Source organism: Spea bombifrons, chromosome 13 (genome assembly GCF_027358695.1).
Source record: "Spea bombifrons isolate aSpeBom1 chromosome 13, aSpeBom1.2.pri, whole genome shotgun sequence".
NCBI classification, from domain to species: Eukaryota; Metazoa; Chordata; class Amphibia; order Anura; family Pelobatidae; genus Spea; species Spea bombifrons.
Genome location: NC_071099.1, coordinates 9387834 through 9401119, shown reverse-complemented (window position 1 = coordinate 9401119; position 13286 = coordinate 9387834). Strand labels below are relative to the sequence as shown.

Sequence of the window (13286 nt, the reverse complement as noted above, 5' to 3'; positions counted from 1 at the left end):
ATTTGGGGTGATCCGTAGTGGGCGTTTGGATGGTGAGCACTGGGGGGGGGGGGAGTTGGAAGCATTTTCATTAAGTTAATAGAAGTGTCCAGGCACATAAACCCTACTTTAGTTAGAAAAGCCATAACTTCCAGCGAATTATGGTCTGTTTAACACCGTATCACAGCTTGATTAAAATCCCATAACCTGAAGTGGAGTCACCGGCCAGACTGAAAACTTTTCCATATGTATAAAATTTTGTTAAAAAAAAAATATATATAAAAAGGGAGGTGAGCATCTGGCAACAACTGAAAATAGTTTGTTTTTTGATAAAATAACTGAAGATCGTATTTTACACCATAGTTTGAAGTCTGCTTGACAGTGAAATGTGCGAGCGGTAGCTGTGGAGTTCTCTTCCCAAGAGAAACTGGGATTCGACCATTCGGGAAAACCTCTTGGAAGAGTTACAGGCTGGGGAAATCGCCCGTGGCACGCAACGAGCTCAAAATGCTTGTCCATTCATTGGCACGCGTCAATTGGGGCTTAGGAGGTAACTTGTTCAAACCTCGTGAACCGCTTCTAAAAAAAATATACATTAAAATCTGTCCTGAGACGCAGTCAGTCACTTTCTGTGTTTTTCCATCTTCTCTAAAGTTTTATTGCCCTCTCCTGGGCTCTGGTCCCCGGCGTTCATGTACATTTTGTCGACAATCTTTAACGCCTCGTTCAAGTAATTCTGGACGGAAGTCATGGCTGCGCAAATGGCAGGGGTTCCGAAACCGTGCGTAATGAGGCTAAAGTGAGACAAACATCCTTGGATTCCAGGTTCCAAGATAGGGCTCGGTCTGGCGTTCCCAAGCGGAGTTCGGTCTTGGGTTAAGAGGTCTGTGAATTCTTTACAGATTTGTCTAGAAAGAGAAAGAAACCTTATTTGAATTTGACCGGCAATCGCATTCTTCATACATCAACATTTCAGTTTTCTACTAAACATGAGAACAAATACATAGAAAACAAGGACGCAAATCCACTAAACCATGAACTCTACCAGGCTGCACCGACCCATCCCCCGTGGGACCAGTTCTCAGGGTACGACTGGGACCCAAAGACATAATTTCCATTAACTGCTCCTGAAGTTATACACACAGGTCGTGCTTTACATTAAGCTGCATTATGCTACTAATTGGTTTTGATCATGCGCAAACCTTTGATCGGGCTTATTGCAGTTTGTTCGAATCTCCATCTCGATATCATTAAAAAGAACCAGGTTAATTATTCAAAAGAGATAATTAAGACGCATGAGTCTAAACAGCCTCATTAAAGCTCAGGGCACGGTTACAACGTGCTGACAAATCTCTCTCCTGAGACTTCTGCATCGGTGACCAATTTTAAAATTCATTAGGTGCTCATCTCGGGACAGATAAGAGCGACTGCAGGAAGCCGGCAGATTTCCAGAGACAGATCATGGCTTTGCGTTGGGCGTACACCTTGAATCGCTTTACTACCTGCAAAACCACAAGGTGTCTGATGACGCACTACCCTTTCCACCAGGCAGAACTTCCCAGGAGATCACCGGGGATTCAAACAAAAACAACCGTCATGCTCCCAAAACATCAGTCAACCCAAGATCGGGCAACAGGATCACCAACTATTACAGACTCAAAGATAGCCTTGCTCCTCAAAACTCATTGGGAAGAAGAATAGAGCCTTCAAATGTGTTTTCTTTTTTTAGAGGCTCATAATTTGCCACACAAAACCTCAAGCTAATGCCTTCAGTCACAAAGTGTCCTCTCCTGACCAAACACATTGCAGAACTAGAAGGTCACCAAGACTCAGACACATCCTGCCCTCTCCCCATAAGGCAACTTAAATACGTTCTTTGGAGTTTTAATTAGGGAAATCCCACGCAATACAGACGGACATCACACGAGTGTTACACAACTATCCAAATTCCTGTAATATACAGACAGCTGACATCATACCCCCACATGGCTTTACGCCAAGCACACAAGCACTAAAGGGCTTCACATTAACATACATTTGACATTTCCATACTGCTGAATATCAGAAAACCAAAAAGAAAAGGAACAAAAAAAATGCAACAGAGCCAAGAATTTTAATTTTTAGCATTCAAGACAACTTACTTGGCAGCGAGAAGCATGTTTTTACGATTTGCCATTTCGTTGCGTTCCATGTGCGGCCGACTTAAGTACTCTGCCACCGCTTTGGAGGGGAATTCTGTTTCGCAAATATAACCAAAGTCACGAGCGAGATGGACAGCTTCACCTAGGAGTAAGGAGAAAAAAATAAAAGTTATAATATTTGTTTTACCAGAAGAAAAAGTTAAAACTTAAAGGGGATTAAATAAAATTGCCAGGGAAGCAAAGACTTCTGGGTGACAACTGTAAGCAGATTTCAGAGCTGGGAACTTTTGTTGATTTCGTGAGCAATCTTTCAACAGCCTTCGGAGTCGGTTTTAACAGCTTGGAAGGAATTTACCAAATGTTTATACTGAATATTCAACTCAAATCTCTCATTTGGCGCATCATTCAACACGGAGCGTTTATTGGAAAAGGGAGTCGGATGAGAACGGTTTTGAAACTTGATCAAAAGATCATACGCCCAACTCCACCAATTCTTAGACGATATTACGTGCACGGTATTAAAAAGAGGTAAATTGTAGGGGGTGATCTTATCTTTTCTGATCCTGGATCACCTGCCCCAATATGCTGCATGGGATGACAGCACTGGGTATAGATCAACAAAGCCAGAATTTAAGGTTTGTTTCAGACTGAAACAGGTGGAGAGGACTAGAATTTGGAGTTTTAAAACATTTCAAGGAAACCGATAGAATCATCAAGACACGAGATCTGCTCTGTATCACACGGTAAATCCAACACGTTTGTGGCCCTCGAGGTTACATTATGACTGACACCACTTAACACAAAACACGAGCCAAGAAACCAACCTTCAACTAACGATGTAAGAAGAGTGACGTTGGCAGCTTTCCGTCTTCCGGCCGGGAGGTTCAGACCAATTTTCTCAAGCTTCTCACGTAATGACCTGCCTCCATTCTTCGATTTTGCTCTATCACAAAACATGGGAAAACGGAACTTTGTTATATAATCGCCAACATTACAACTTACTCAGACATTTTATCAGTAGCCTTCACGCCACCACTTACACACCTTGCTGCTAAGAAAGAGACGCTGCCAGACCCCATACTTTATTACTTTATAGCCTCGATTAGAGGGTCACTGGCGTTATTTTGGAAAGGTTTTTAGAACCCATTTTGGGAAGTCACAGCTCAAAGGTAAGAACAACCCTTGTTCTATGAATGGGGATCCTATGGATGGTACCCTCACCCTGTCTTAAAGAAACAGGAGCTCTCTCTCTCCATAAAGACCCTACTGCAGGATCCTCTTTGTCTTTAAAACAGGTCAAGCAGACATGGATACACCAAACTAAACAAGTGTGCCTAAGGAAAGGGTGCATCTCATTTCCAAGAAATTTCTTGTAGTTAGCATTTCTCTGATGGAGTCCTGACATCAGAGGGGTCCGATGTCATCACATAGTGACTACAAGCAGATCTATGGCTCTATGGACCCCCTGCAGTAATTTCTTTGAAGACGAATGACATCTGAGGACAGACTCTCTAAACATTTGAATACAATTATCGCCAATGTAAAAAGCGTGGTGGGACCGGTAGGGGAGTGGGTGTTTGCATCACTGCGGCGAAGCCAAAATTCTTGAAAATAAAGAGTTCCATTGTTTTGACGCACACAATATCACCAGCATGTTTCTGCCTTAACAATAAAATTCAGGTCATTTGTTCACTTAAGAGAAATCATCAACAATGTTCCTGCCAATATTTCTCACAAGCACCTTTAAGTAATTTAACCAGGAACCTCTATAATAATAAATTGGAAGGCAGAAGTAAAACTGACGTTTTGTGATTTAGTTTTGTTGGCATTATTCCACCATTCCTAACCCCCCAAAAAGCAGACAACCAGAAAAATCTGCCAGTCTCCGTCTTACTAATTAATGGTAACATTTTAGGATGACAACTTTGGCTTCGGTGCAAATATGAACCCATGTAGCAAAAAAAAGCTATTTCTCACAAAGTTAGATCCAAGCTGAACACAGAGTTTGCTCAACTTCAAATAATTTTGCCTGAACCCCAGAAACCTTACCTCCTGAGAACTCCTCCAAGCAAGGAAGCGTTTAGACATTCAGGGGGGGAGAGTCTGCGCTGAACTTCCGCTACTGTAACTTTGTACTTTGAGGTGGAGCTCAGGAGCGAGAGTCTGCCTGGCACCGAGCAGAAGACTTCATTTGGGTTGATGACCATTCCCAGAAGACCGTCCTTCTGATAAGGCATGTTCAGGTTGTTTTTGCCAATGGAAATTGGACCTGTGTGACAGAAAGCATACATATAAAGCACATCCAAGGCTAGAAAAAAAAATACATGCCCAAGGAGGGACATGTCCAAAAATTCAGTATTTTCAACTCGGTTCATGAGATGAAACATCCACAGACCCATCTGTGGTCCTTGTTCCTCCGTTACCACCATCACTGCGTGTCCCAGCGACCGGTCACTGAGTCAGCTGCTTCTCAGATCATCGGAACGCGTCATGTTTTTGGGATGTTTACTGTACAGTACAGCAGATTATGGGGTACCCCAGCTAACCCTAATAACACCAAGCGAGTGGGTGCCTGCCACCCCAGAATGATTGAACTGTAGAAACTTTACATCTGGATTCATAAGTCGTTTAAACAGGTCCTGAGCTGTCACAAGCATCATGGATAGATTATTCCATAGCCAAAAGGTTACTCGGTATCTCGCCCCCGGACCCTCATACACACACATAATAGATACAGCATGTATATTTATACACACATATACATACATACATATACCGTATATCACACACATATAATAGATAAAGATTTTTATACTGCATGTATATATATATATATATATATATATATATATATATATATATATATATATATATATATATATATATATATATATATATATATATATATATATATATCGTATATCACACACACATAATAGATACAGCATTTATATACTGTGTGAGTATATATATCACACACATAGATACACACACACACACACTATATAAACACTCCAATGCTTCGATAGCGCATTCCGCACACTGCCAGCACGTATGCACCAACGTAGCACAAACTAGATTAACGGGCAGAGACCCGATTCTAGATCAGAAGACTGGATGGGGGGGGGATCTCTAAGCTCCGCTCATTAAAGCGGTGAATGGAAACCAAAAAGGATTAAATCAGCTGCGTGTGAAATGCGTTCGACCTCAAACAGAGCCAGGAGATTCTCAGATTCCCAAGAGTGAAATCTAATAGATGTTTAGCATCGATAAGTAATATCGGGAGGGAGTCACGGCGAGTGCCGGTACGGAGCCTCCAGCGGACACCCTCGGGCCGGGTCGCTTTCATACAAATCATTCAGTAATCATTTTCTCAACGACTTACACAAGAAACATTTTGAAAAACAAATTGCATTTGTAAAATATTTGATGACAAACTCATTTCTAAAATGGTATTCCAATTATTTAAACGGTCAAAACATAAAATTAAAAACGCAAAGCAAAAAAAAAAACTTTGTGATTCTCTGCGGATAAAATTCTAAAACTCTTCTTCCCATAAAAGAAAAAAAAAATCTAAATATTTTTGGCATTACACAATCATGTAATCAGTTTAGTTTATAGAAAACCGGATCTGCTTCTACTCAAACATCAAGGGTTAAAGATTTTTTAAGATGAAATGTATTATTCTAAGGCTTATTGTGCTTTTGATCCCCCCCCCCCAAAAAAAGGGGAGAAATCTCTGACTAACCTCAGCTTTTTTAAACTCTCTTATAGCAACATTTTAAAACACGCTCACAAAATATTTAAGTTTCATGTTTTGAAGAGAAATATATAATTTTTTCGCAACAAGGTCACGTAACAAAAAATATCACTAAACAAGCAGCAATAAGCAAAGACTTTAAAACAAAAAACTACTAACCTTTTTTAATAACTGTCTGGTCGTGCATTATTAAATTTTGATCTTCCAGACTCTGTGGGAGGAAAATAAAAATTTTACCTTTTTTTAAAAAACAACAACAACAAAAAAAGTTTTGAAAACATTTTTAAAAAATGACATCTTATCGCAAACAAATTAATTCCAATTCAGCGTGGAAGTCGACCAATTAGCCAGATTATATCAAGTTTGAATGAGAAGAAATTAAGTGTTGCGATAAATCGCTCGCCCCCCTTTTACCAGAAGTAAAAATGTAATTATTCAATAAACTATAAGGTTTTTGTTTTTTGTTGCCGACATTAAATCTCTTCAACCCGAGACATTTATTTTCGTATTATTTTATACAAACAAAAAAAAAAAAACTTCACGGCGTCAGAGTTTGCTAAATACAGACCAAGAATCTGTTTAAACTATTCTAGCTAATGCAGTCAAGGCTCATCACTCACAGCCAGCCTCAGCGAACACGTTACTTCTCAGATTCGGGACATAAACCAAAGAGCTTGGGGTCCTGAACATTTGGCCCTTAATATTGTTTGCGTGAAAAGAGAAATCATACCAGACCTTACAACTAAAAACTCCAGGTATTGGAACAGCCCCTTAACTCAAACTCCAGCCCGCACTCGCTGGATGAGGGGGCACTACATTTCTGGAAGATCCCCCTTTTCCCCGAGCATGTAGGTTTTTGTTTTTTTTTTTTAGCAGAGGACGTTACCTCAACATCTTCCATTTGTTGGCTAATGTCTGCAAGACCCAGGTTGTCTGCTAGGTTTGAGGAGTCCATCCCATGAGCAGGTCCATGGTGGAGGAGAAGGTCCGGTCTCCTGTACGAGTCTCTGCCTAACCTTGAATTCCCAGCATCCAAGGAAGGAATATGGTGCATGAGGCCAGACCTGGAGTGGTGTGAAATCCCAGTGTGGTCTTGGCTTTGCCTGTTTGGCCATCCCTGTTGGCTGGATGTTGGAGGGTGCGAGGGATGGACAGGGTTCAGCGAGAAGGGGTCTCCAATGTGGGCGTACGGGTCTGCAGACTGTGTGTAGGGCAGAGGTTGGTATGGAGGAGGGAAGTAGGGGGGCTGGAAATCTGAAGCTCCGGAGTGTGACAGAGGGGGAGCAGGGTTGTACAGATGCTGGCTGACGGCCGACAGATGGGGTAACCTTGGGTTACCGTTGCTGCTCCCGTCGTGACGGTCCTACGGAGAAAAAATTAAAATGATTTAAAGTGTGTAAGAAATGCAACACTTCTGATCTAAAGAGCTTACACTCTATAAAGCCTGCTTGGTTATAAACCCAAGGGATGCAGAGAGTTAAACTATAAAAGGAGAAAACATGAGCCACGCTCTACAACTTAATAGCCGCGCTGAACTGAGAAGCACATGATCCGTTAACATTTCCATGTGACGCTGCAAAATTTACAAGTTATTTAAAATAAAGAAAAAAAAAGTTATAAAAGTGTAGCAAGGAAAATTCTTTAAATAAGAGGGCGTCCAGAATTTAAATTATATAAACCCTTTTAGTTAGCAGCAGCATATTACTGATTTCCCTTCAAAACGCCACAAACGCGTGACATGGTAAGAACACGGCTTCATTCTGTGTAATTATATTTATTCCACGCTCGCTTTTATTCCGGGTTTCACACGCCCAAAACTACAGCCCGTGTTGTTAATCTGAGCTAATCTCAGCTTTACGGTTATTAAAATAACAGGACAAGCTAATGAGAGGAATAAAAGCTCGCTGCGGGGTCCGCTGCGGAAAGCCCACCCCAATAAATGCAACCTATTGATTCCAAATCACCGAGACTAATTCACAGGAGCCATGGCAAGTAGCCACACAGACCATGACCGATTCACAAAAACGGAGGAAAAGGCTGAAAAATACAGAAGAATGAATTCTCTCATCAGCGAGAAAGCAACAAAAAATATATAAAAATATATATTTTCTTAAAAAAAAAATTAAGATATGAGCCCAGGGAAAGAATCAGGTGCTAGAAGCCAACAGTCCATAAAGTCAGTGAATTGTAAATGTTACGTCCCGTCGCTGCATTACCTGCTGTGTTTTTAGGAGGGTCTGAACTTTTGGACTAATAAGAATTAGTAATTTGTTATAATTAAATATTTAAAGCACGTTTCACCAAAACGTGATCCTTCAATATGAAAGCATGGAATTCAGGTTTGCAGGAAAGTGAATTTTTTATTTTGTTTTTGGGATGGCCTCTATATTTCCCAATTAACCTGAATTCTTTCATGATTTTTTTTTAACCCTTATTAGGATTTAAAGAACTCTTTTAAGCAAATAACCATAATTAAATAAGTGGCCCCGGGAATGTCCCTGTCTGTAGCGCCCGCTAGTGGCAGGACCTGTAATTACAGCCAGCGCTAGGAAAAGATGGAATTCAAACACAATTTACTCAGCATTTCAGATCAAAATCACACAAACATATAATCTGACCCAAAATATCAGCAGCCTGCAGCTCACTGCAAATACAGGGAACTTAAAATGAAATGGCGACAGAACACATTACATTAGAACAACATGAATTTAACACCTACAGAGATACATAGAATGTGTGTATAGAGATATGTGTGCGATGTATATGAATACGCATATAATAACCTAAGGAACTGCCCCGGTAATTGATAATTAGCAGCTATCGGTTGCTGAAGCCCAGCCTCTCACCTCACACTCCTCTTCATACTTGACATTATCTGCTAGTTTCCAGAGCATGGTGTATCCAGAATCCAGGGGCAATAATTAATGTGACACAGAGTCCAGGGAGAGATAAATCCAGATTCAGAGCTCCCAGCTGCAGCCAGGCATGGAGGCTGAGGACTGACTGCTCACTAGTGACTGGCTGTGACTGCTCAGTACTGGGACTGCTGACTGCTGACTGCTCAGAGCTCACTGCTGACTGCTCGGGACTCCTTTCCAAGGCAGCCTTAATGGGCAAGGACTCTAACCCCTCCCCGGGGACGGCGCTCATGCTGTGCCTGTAATTATAAAGGGGGGCTGGCTCAGCCAATCAAGGCATGCTGGAGCCACAAGCCCCGCCCGCCGAGTATTCTTGCAGTGGGGGGCAGGCTGCCCCTTTCCCCGTGAATGTGGGATGGAGGGGCAACAGGCGGTGAGAAAGTGGGGCTTAAAACACCTGCCCTAGTGATGCCCCCTCCGCATCACACACCTGTGTGCAAGCATGGGAGAGCTTCACAGCCAGCAGGGAATTCTACAAAAAATCCAATTGCACTTTATGGCTCAAGCTGCTCATACTCAGCCCATATTGTGTCTGTATACAATACATAGGAATATGAATACGGAATATGAATACGGGGTTAAATATCAGACAATCTGCTTCCCACAAAGTGTGTGTATATATATATTTATTTATATGTGTGTGTATATGTGCGTGTGCGTGTGTATGGTATAAGTATAAAGATTTGTATTATAAGGATCTTCGTTTAAATAAGAAGAAATAATGATAATTTGTACATAAATAATTATGTTATAGCCCAGATTGGTGTTCAATGGATTATATAATAATTTCATCATCTTCTATTGTGTCTCATAATAACGATAACAACAATATATAATAATACTACTAGTAACACTAATAATATCATAAATAAAAATAATTAACAATATTAATCACTAATATTATAAATAAATAAAAATAATATAACAATTATTAACTCTTAATAATACTAGTAACACTAGTAATATCATTATAAATAAATAATAAACAGCAGGAGAGGATTTTCCTGCTAGGACTGGGGGACAGAAGCCGGGGCGACTCTGGAAAACAGGTTTATCCCTGGGTGGAAATAGTTAAATACCCCTCAGTGGGGTAATCTCTGAAACTCATAATCCTTTGGATCCAGCACCAATTACTCCTGTTAATTGGAAAAAATATAAATACGGAAAATGCTGGCAGAGCCCCCCTCCAGAGCAATATACCCGAGGGTACCACAGGTGGGCAATTCCAGTAAAAATACCCTAATGTTAGTGGGTGGGGTAAACTGAATGTTGAATGCAATATTATTAAAAAATGGGGGGGGGGCGTATAAACCTGCATCTGGGTCCGGGCTTTCATCGGGTTAATGTCCCTCAATTTGGTCCTAGAGGTTCTGGGGGGTCAGCTTTTTCCTAAAATATTTATTTATTCCAGTAAAATGGCAGGATTTTGTAACCCGGGAGCTCTTAATCCCGGTTCCAGCTAATGCTTCACTGGAACACCTTCTCGCAGGGCTGAGGATGATAAGAGTTGGAATACATTTATACTTGTCCCTAAACCTGCGTTAACCCCCAAATCCCCAGCTGCCCACATTGAAATGCCGCGTGGGGCAGATTACTCCGGGCAGTAAATACCCCTGACTAAAGAAATTAAATCTTTGGGAATTCTATCTCTTTAAATGAACTAAATTGGCAAACAAACGTATCCTGTGCCAGTCATACTGTCAGTATTGCCCCACATGGGGCATTAATAAAATAATAATACTATCATTATTTATATAGTAATGTGACCCGGATTCTAATCCACTTACACGAGCCCCAAAAACCACAAGAGTAAACCATTACAGACCGAGTAACAAAGGGGTTAAAGATTTCTTTTTTTTGTTTTTTTTGTTTGTTTTTTTTTTAAGTAGACCAGAAAAAAAAAATAAAACAAAACTAATCATTTTTATTTTCACGAAAGTTGCAGAAAATGTGAGGCTTTGGTGCAGTTTATCTGGGGCAGATGAATGGCAATTTATGGGGTTTGGGGGCAAATCAATTACCACCAAAGAGCGTAAGGATCCGGATCATACTTTGAAAAAAAATTTTAGTGACATTTTTGGAGTTTCACAAAACAGTTTATTCCCAAAAGGCAAATAATTGTAACCCGTGAGATGCCTGATCCCGGCGGGGTCGGATTTAAAGTCAATTTATTGCAATATTTTCACCGACAAGATTGATTGATTGATTTTAAAACATTTTATAATTTCTGTTCACACGAAAATCTCAGGACGGTTAGAATTAAAATTTCTATTTTACATAATGAAGCTGAAAAAAAGCTTCTTTCTGCAAATAATATGGAAAATCACAATTTATAAACAACACCTCTGATTCCAGCCAATATTAAGAGTCGAATATTAGAGAGTTTCATTCATTTCTATTATTTCCTATATAATTTATAATATATATATATATATATATATATATATATATTCATTCATTTTATAATATTTATCATATTTAGATAGAATTCGGTTTATGAGAAGTTGCATTTATTTGCGAATTTTATAAAAACATTTTTAATTTACTGGTTGTGATAAAAAAAATGTTTTTGCACACGTTGGGGTAAATTTGCTATTTTTGATATTAAATGTACATATAAAGAAAGCAGAAATCACAACCAGTATTTTCTCCATTCCGCCGGAATTCAGGCAGTTAAAGGGATCTTAGTTTGGTAATTTGATTTTCAGTAAAATGTGTTTTCTGATCTCGCCTGAGTCTTAGTGAATATCCGACCTGCGGAGTCGTTCCCGATATTCCCCTTTGGATATTTGTTCTGACAGTTACAGAGATTAGGGGATTTAAAATAAATAAATACATAAAAATAACATTTACCTCCTCCTGAGTTACAAAGAGAGAGAGCGCCGGCGATAACTGGGCGAGTTTATTAATTATATATATACACATATATATAACATATTCCGCAGCGGGTTCTTACATAGCGCCGGGGGCAGTAGGCGACCCCCTATCGGACTGGGATTTATTGGGTTATTTTATTAGGCAGTTTATAGTTTTTTTTTTATTATTTCGGGACAGAAGTTTTTCCCGTTTATTTAGTTTATAAGTTACTCCGTAAAATTCTATTTTTGGGGACCCGCTGGGAATGAGTTATCTGCAGACCCTTAATGAACATTTTAGGGGTAATTTAATTCGCAGATACAGCGACCCCCGGGGATCATATGAATGATTTGTAGGGGCAGATACGGATTATTTACGGAACGCTTTCTCAGTTTAATATTAAAAAAATGACCCCTGGGGTGAGTCAGGTCTGGTGCCCCCCACACACTGCACAAATTACCCCAAACTGCCACCTTTACCTGTGCTGCAGAAAAGCCCCATAAAAACAAGAAATGCCCCGAAAGCCTGTGGAGATCACTCACCTGCCAGTCTGGTCTCCCCAGTAGAGCCATGGGAGTCGGGTGCGGGGTATTACCGGCACGGATGGGAGTCGGGTGCGGGGTATTACCGGCACGGATGGGAGTCGGGTGCGGGGTATTACCGACACGGATGGGAGTCGGGTGCGGGGTATTACCGGCACGGATGGGAGCCGGGTGCGGGGTATTACCGGCACGGATGGGAGCCGGGTGCGAGGTATTACCGGCACGGATGGGAGCCGGGTGCGGGGTATTACCGGCACGGATGGGAGCCGGGTGCGGGGTATTAGCGGCTGGGGCTGTTAGTGTTACCTGTATCACACAGACTACCTGCCCGGGGCTCTGCGCATGCGCACTGAATCACTCACCTGGGACGGCATTTCCAGCCCCTGCCCACACCTCCCCCTATACCCAGACCCCTCTCACTGCTAACTGCCCCTGTCATCTGAGCTATTCTGTGTAATAATACCCCACACCTCCCCCTATACTGAGACCCCTGTCACTGCTAACTGCCCCTGTCATCTGCCCTATTCTGTGTAATAATACCCCACACCTGCCCATATACCCAGACCCCTCTTACTGCTAACTGCCCCTGCCATCTGCCCTATTCTGTGTAATAATACCCCACACCTGCCCCTATACCCAGACCCCTCTTACTGCTAACTGCCCCTGCCCTATTCTGTGTAATACTACCCCACACCTACCCCAACCTGCCAGAACTGTCCCTAAACTGCCACCCAGAAGCTGCAGGTCAGATGGTGGAGACTCTAATGAGCTTCTTATGCAGCAATTACCATGAAAACTTCAACAAATCAGTTTCTTTACATATATGTGTATATATTACATGTTTTATATAGAATTTCAGGATTTTGTAAACCTAGTCAAATACACTTTTTTTTTACCCAAAGATCCCCCTGGAATGGGCAGATTGGGGGCAGAGGGTTTGGCAGATGAAGGGCTCCCTGGAAACTGTCCGCAAACATCAGCTGGCTCCATAACGCCTGTTAACTGAGCACCCTGGGGATAATAAGGCAAGTGGGGAACCCCAGCCTGCGCAAAAATGGGAGACCCCGAAATCCGGGCCCCCGGGGAGCTT

General features: G+C 41.3%; 1 protein-coding gene across 2 annotated transcripts; it reads right to left on the bottom strand.

Moving 5' to 3' along the window:
- Nucleotides 1-297: 297 nt before the first annotated feature.
- TFAP2C (transcription factor AP-2 gamma) lies at nucleotides 298-12509 on the bottom strand. Of its 2 annotated transcripts, none has more exons than XM_053453975.1 (7): nucleotides 12197-12509; nucleotides 6767-7243; nucleotides 6040-6091; nucleotides 4170-4389; nucleotides 2945-3063; nucleotides 2121-2262; nucleotides 298-887 (listed from the first exon to the last, which is right to left on the bottom strand). In XM_053453975.1, the coding sequence occupies exons 1-7, from the start codon at nucleotides 12224-12226 to the stop codon at nucleotides 602-604; spliced, it is 1326 nt and encodes a 441-aa protein (XP_053309950.1). In that variant the 5' UTR covers nucleotides 12227-12509; the 3' UTR covers nucleotides 298-601. The 2 variants fall into 2 exon arrangements, with proteins under 2 accessions (XP_053309950.1, XP_053309949.1); XM_053453974.1 differs by lacking the exon at nucleotides 12197-12509 and adding an exon at nucleotides 8727-8938.
- Nucleotides 12510-13286: the final 777 nt, after the last annotated feature.

What these genes read in the sequence shown, in the direction of transcription:
- TFAP2C (XM_053453974.1), bottom strand. Translation starts at nt 8,774, where the DNA reads ATGCTCTGGAAACTAGCAGATAATGTCAAGTATGAAGAGGAGTGTGAG. An exon ending in AGTATGAAGAGGAGTGTGAG is followed by an intron (nt 7,244 to 8,726) that starts GTGAGAGGCTGG and finishes TTTTCTCCGTAG; the next exon opens with GACCGTCACGACGGGAGCAG. An exon ending in TCTTACATCGTTAGTTGAAG is followed by an intron (nt 2,263 to 2,944) that starts GTTGGTTTCTTG and finishes CCTTACTCCTAG; the next exon opens with GTGAAGCTGTCCATCTCGCT.